This window comes from Rhineura floridana, chromosome 3, assembly GCF_030035675.1.
Source record: "Rhineura floridana isolate rRhiFlo1 chromosome 3, rRhiFlo1.hap2, whole genome shotgun sequence".
NCBI lineage: Eukaryota > Metazoa > Chordata > Lepidosauria > Squamata > Rhineuridae > Rhineura > Rhineura floridana.
Window position 1 is genome coordinate 196,861,682 of NC_084482.1, and position 6,416 is coordinate 196,868,097.

At 45.7% G+C, this 6,416-nt stretch overlaps 1 protein-coding gene across 1 annotated transcript in view; it reads left to right on the top strand.

Moving 5' to 3' along the window:
- The window catches only part of LOC133378853 (E3 ubiquitin-protein ligase TRIM39-like), a 32,930-nt gene that overhangs the window by 25,572 nt on the left and 942 nt on the right, over positions 1-6,416 (top strand). Inside the window, exons 5-6 of the mRNA XM_061613466.1 lie at positions 532-570; positions 5,864-6,325. Of these exons, the coding sequence (XP_061469450.1) occupies positions 532-570; positions 5,864-6,325 (501 nt within the window). The remainder of the gene's footprint in view (positions 1-531; positions 571-5,863; positions 6,326-6,416) is intronic.

The following is a 6,416-nucleotide window of genomic DNA, read 5'->3' on the forward strand; positions in this document are numbered from 1 at the left end:
TCCCAAGCACCCAGCAACCAGCTGGCAGCAGCACCAGGGGTGTTGCTAGCTCAGTGCGTTGGGAGATGCTGGTCATAGGCCTGTCTTGAAGCCTGCATTTAAAAAGGCCTTCTTTGGCTGTGCATGCCTGTTCCCTGCTGGGAACAAGCCCACACAGCCAAACTGAGCAGAATTTAACCCCCACTTGTTAGCTGATGTTAGTGGCTAGATGTTAAAAACCCCAAGGGACAAGTGAGAGCAAGTGGTCAGCCACACCCCACAGAACACCTTGTCTGCATCATGAGGCTGCAACAACTGAAATCCATCCAGTAAGATGAGACCGGACAGCACATTGGACCCATTCATACTGGAACAACTGGGATGGAGGCAGTGGAGCCAGCACACTCGTCTCCATTGCTGTCCTCACGAGTTTACTTTTTACTAGAATGTAGAACATTTGAAGGGTGCTTTGGTGTGAGACTGTGTTATTCTCCCCCCCCCAAGTTTTTAAGGATGATCTGATCTTAAATTTGTCGTCATTTCCTCCCTTAGCAGATTCTCTGAAGAATGCAGTGATCAAAGGGGAAAAGGGTAACTATCTAAAAGAAACTTGGTGATGTGGGAGCCTTTTGATGAAGGGTGTCCTCTCCACAGTAGCTTCTCTTTCAATCATAGTCCCAGGCTATGGTCTGAAGGCACATGTGGCCAGTGGGTCAGGTCTGGTCAGTGCCTGGATGGGAGACTGCCTGGGAACCATATGCAAGCCACCTTAGGTTTCAATCATGAAAAAGAAAGGTGGGGTAGAAATGCAATAAATAAATGAATAATCATTTAATCAGGTGGCCAGGCTATGGTGTGAAGGCACATGAGACCCCCACCTTGCTGAAGCTTAGCAGGTCTGGGTCTTGTCAGTGCCTGGATGGGAGTCCACTTGGGAACCACATGTATGCCGCCTTGGGTTCCATGATGAAAGAAAGGTGGGGTATAAATGTCAGAAAATAAATAAATAAGAAAATGACTGAACCAGCCTTCTTTGGGAAAATTTTGTTGATTCCCACCCCACACCCACCACTAAAGACTCAAACAGTAGTGGGGGCTGGAGTGGGACTGGCATGTGAATGAAAGCTGGGGGGTGGGGGTAAGAATGTGAGGTGTTGAATCAAATAAGACCTTTCCCCCAGCTCAGTACAAGCCACTCTGTGTCTTACAGACACACACACACACCCCTCTGTAATATGGGGATAGTGCTGGCCCTCTCTATAGAATTGATGGAAAGATTATTGACATAGGGCTCTATCCAGTATTCTCTGTCAGCTAGTGCAGGGGCTGTTGTGCTGGTGGACAGGTGTTTTAATGTAACACAACCAAGGAATCAAACACAAGAGCTGAATAGGCAGTCATTGGAATTATTCTTCTGTGTTGCTTCTAAAAGGCTCTTTTATGTTGTTGTACACTGCCCCAATGTTTTGTTAGAGGGTGGTATGTAAATACTTTTAAAAATAAATAACAGTTGCGCTAGTGGAAACTTGTTGTGCAACAGATTGTACAACCGATTGTGCAACAAAGTTACCAACAACTTTCTTATGCTTTCTCTTGTGCAACAGTGTTCCACTGGTGTAAAACATTTCAGCAGCAGAACAAGTATGCGAATAAATGACTTTAACTCAGCGCTACATTGCACACACAGCCCAGATTGTATGGATGCAAAGCTGATTGATATCAGGGGTTGTATTCAGCGCAGCCCAAAGGAGATTGTTCCATCAGTGCAAGCATTTGTGCTTGCTGAATGGAATGATCTCCCCTCTTCCGCCTCCCCAGGCACTACTCTGGGAGTTCTCCTGACCCACCAGAGCATATATGTGGAGGGCACAGGGGAATCATAGAATAGTAGAGTTGGAAGGGGCCTATAAGGCCATCAAGTCCAACCCCCTGCTCAATGCAGGAATCCAAATCAAAGCATTCCCGACAGATGGCTGTCAGCTGCCTCTTGAATGCCTCCAGTGTTGGAGAGCCCACTACCTCTCAAGGTAATTGATTCCATTGTCGTATGGCTCTAACAGTTAGGAAGTTTTTCCTGATGTCCAGTTGAAATCTGGCTTCCTGCAACTTGAGCCCATTATTCTGTGTCCTGCACTCTGGGACGATCGAGAAGAGATCCCAGCCCTCCTCTATGTGACAACCTTTCATGTACTTGAAGAGTGCTATTATATCTCCCCTCAGTCTTCTCTTCTCCAGGCTAAACATGCCCAATTCTTTCAGTCTCCCCTCATAGGGCTTTGTTTCTAGTCCCCTGATCATCCTTGTTGCCCTCCTCTGAACCTATTCCAGTTTGTCTGCATCCTTCTTTAAGTGTGAAGACCAGAAGAAGAGGGGAAAGTCCCATTACTTGCCAAAATGGCTTCTAAGTGGTTTTCAAGGTGTAAAACCAATTATGAAAACACAGCCACACATAAAGGCATAAGTAAAATACACAATACAACAGTTTCATTAAAACATTAAAATAACTGTCCACAATTAAAATATACAAGAAAACAAGTCCGTTAAAACAGTGTAACAGTTAAAACAGTTAAAATGCCAATTAAAACAATTTAAGCAGGAGGTTGAAATGGGGAATGGCTGTCAAAATGGGTAGGTCTTCCAGTACCGATAGGGCCTGTCATATTACAGCAGGGAGAGCATTCCACAGCATGGGTACCCCTTCTTGTTATGTTCTTACTACCTTTTTGCACATGGTCTTCAGAGGGCAGTTCTGTCTTGAAAAGTATTTTACGTGCCATTTGAATAAAATGCTGCAATTACTGGGTTGCAATTGCCTTCCTGTCTTGACCTGCTTCTGCTTGAGAGACTGCCTTTGGGCCAGATAGATGCATCTGTGCTTGTTGGACATGCAGTTGCCAGTGTTGGGAGTCAACTGGCAATGGGGTAGGGATGGGTGAGAATTCTGATTCAGTTTGTATTTCAGTCTGAATCTATCAAATTCGCACTTTCCGAAACAGTATGAGACCAAACCCATCCTTTGAAATTTGCACTTACTTGAATTTTGTGATGTGGTTAACAAAAATGCATATATTTGGGGAAAGTGCATAAAAATGAATATATGAGTAAAAATAACATGCAAAAATGCATGATATGATGAGAAATGGCTTGCAAAAATGTGTACCTTTGTCCAAACTGCCTACAAAAATGTGTTTATTAGGAGAAATTTGCAGCAAAATGCTGGAGAACTTTCATGAGGATTTTTTTTAAGCAGATTGCTGCAGAGATGTGTAGAACTAATTTAGGATTAGAAAATTTAGAAACTGGGTGAACCAAAATTGACAGATCTTTCTATCCCTACCATGGTGTTTCCATTTTTTTTTACACATTTGGAGCTTGGCTGCTGCTGCTGCTGCTGTTGTTGTGTGCCTTCAAGTCGACTACGACTTACGGCAACCCTATGAATCAGCGACCTCCAACAGCATCTGTCATGAACCACCCTGTTCAGATCTTATAAGTTCAGGTCTGTGGCTTCCTTTATGGAATCAATCCATCTCTTTTTTGGTCTTCCTCTTTTTCTACTCCTTTCTGTTTTTCCCTTCTGTATAGCATTATTGTCTTTTCTAGTGAATCAGGTCTTCTCATGATGTGTCCAAAGCATGATAACCTCAGTTTCATCATTTTAGCTTCTAGTGACTGTTCTGGTTTAATTTGTTCTAACACCCAATTATTTGTCTTTTTTGCAGTCCATGGTGTGCGCAAAGCTCTCCTCCAACACCACATTTCAAAGGAGTTGATTTTTCTCTTGGCGGGTGATAGCAATATAACTCACTCCTCCCCTGCCTTACTTCCCTCCTCTTAGAAACATAGGAAGCTGCATTATACCAAGTCAGACCCATTATTCCATCTTGCTCTGTATTGTCTACACTAACTGGCAGCAACTCTCCAAGGTTTCAGACAGGGTTCTCTCCCTGCCCAACTTGGAGGTGACTGCTGTAAGACAGTCAGATACACACACACCAGTTGGATCACCTTTATTATCAGAGCCTGTCTGGGAATGAAATTCCTAAAGCAACAGAGCAATATGGTGGCAGATAGGTGCATTTTGCTCCTTTCCCCCTACCATGCATGCCCCTAAATGTAAACCAGGGGTGGGGAACATTTTTCCAACACGAGGGCCACATTTCTTTCTGAACAACCTTCCAGGGGCCACATGCCTGTGGTGGGTGGGGCTAGAGGCAGAGCAATTAGCACAAATTTAACCTTTATGCCATAGGCTAATTTCTACATCCCCTTGCGTACTGTTCTCTGTCCAGGCAAGTAAGAAACATTATGCAAGGACACATTCCAGTCAAGCAAAAGGAAGGTGCAAAGCGGGCCAATGAGGGATGTGGCATGGGGAAAGTCTCAAGGAGCAAACAAAGAGAACCCGAGGGCCGCACTTGGACCCAAGGGCTGAGGTTTCCCATTCCTGATACAAATAAAAACTCCCCTGTTTTATAATCAAACTGATGAGTGTATGTTTAATTAAAGGGTGTACATCATTTTATTTATTTATTTATTGTATTTATATACCACCCCATAGCCGAAGCTCTCTGAGCAGTATACAATAACTAATAACATTAAAAACAAATATACAAAATTAAAAACACATGTTTTAAAAACAATTTAAAATACATGCTAAAATGCATGGGAGAAGAGGAAAGTCTTGACCTGGTGCCGAAAAGATAACAGTGTGGGCGCCAGGCACACCCCATCAGGGAGTTCATTCCATAATTTGGGGGCCACCACCGAGAAGGCCCTCTCCCTTGTTGCCAGACTCTCAGCTTCCTTTGCAGTAGGCACCCGGAGGAGGGCCTTGCACGTTGAGCGTAGTGTACAGGTGGGTTCGTATCGGGAGAGGCGTTCCATCAGGTATTGTGGTCCCAAGCCGTGTAAGGCTTTATAGGTTAAAACCAGCACCTTGACTCTAGCTCAGAAACATACAGTCAGCCAATGCAAGCAGGCCAGAATCGGTTTTATATGTTTGGACCGTCTGGTCCCTGTTACCAATCTGGCCGCTGCATTTTGCACAAGCTGCAGTTTCCGAACCGTCTTCAAAGGTAGCCCCATGTAGAGCGCATTGTAGTAAACTAGCTTGGAGGTTACGAGAGCATGGACAACTGAAGCCAGGTTATCCCTGTCCAGATAGGGCCGCAGCTGGGCCACCAACCGAAGTTGGTAGAAAGCACTTGGTGCCTCAAGTGACAGAGATGGTTCTAGGAGAACCCCCAAGCTACAAACCTGCTCCTTCAGGGGGAGCGCAACCCCATCCAGCACAGGTTGGACATCCACCATCCGGTATAGCTTCTTAGGGTGTGGTGTAATGGTTAGAATGTTGGCCTAAGACCTGTGAGACTAGGGTTCGAATCCCCACACAGCCATGAAGTTGACTGGGTGATCTTGGGCCAGTCACTGCCTCTCACCCTCAGAGGACGGCAATGGTAAACCCCTTCTGCATACTGCTTACCATGAAAACCCTATTGATAGGGTTGCCATAAGTTGGGATCGACTTGAAGGCAGCCCATTTCCATTTCCAGGTTTTTATTACAATGAAAAATACAATCCCTTCTTCCCTCCCTCCACCCCCTTCCCATTTCTGTCATGCCCTTAGGATCAGTCTCACATGCTATGCAGAGTTCAGGTTCATATGCTCAGACAAAGGTCACAACAGATGAACGCCATTGTTTTGCTGGGGTCCTGGATTAACAGCCATTGATCTGGAGGAGTGTCTGCTGTCTAGCCTCTTTCTGCTCTCTGCTGGGTTCCCTGGCTAGATTCAGGTGACACCTGGAAGAAGTGGCTGAGACAGCGATGCTTTCCTGGACCAGCCTCCCTTTTCATTCTCTCCCTCTTGTCTGCCCTGCAGTTAACGTGACTCTGGATCCAGACACGGCACATCCCTGCCTCATACTGTCGGAGGACCTGAAGAGTGTGCGATGGGAACTGAGGAAGCAGGACTTGCCCCCAAGCCCAGAGCGATTTGAAACCAAGCCCTGTGTGCTGGGTCGTGAGCGCTTCACTTCAGGAAGACATTGGTGGGAGGTGGAGGTGGAAGGGAAGGAGACGGCGTGGTGGTCTGTTGGCATTGCTAAAGACACTGTCAGGAGGAAAGGACGTACCAGCTTGAATCCTAGATCAGGGATCTGGGCGGTGGGGAAGGCATTCGGTGACACATCCCCACCATATCAAGTCTTGGTTTTCACTTTGCCTAAGCCAATCAAGTTGAAGTTTCCACATGATCTCAAGAAGATCAGGGTGGTCATGGACTACAAAGAAGGCTGGGTGGATTTTTATGATGCTGATACCGAAAAACGCTTCTACTCTTTTGGTATGGGATCATTTTGTGGGGAAGAAATCCGACCCTTTTTCCAGGTAGGGTGGGATGTCAGTCTGAAGTGCTGAAGCTTGTGGAGAGCCTT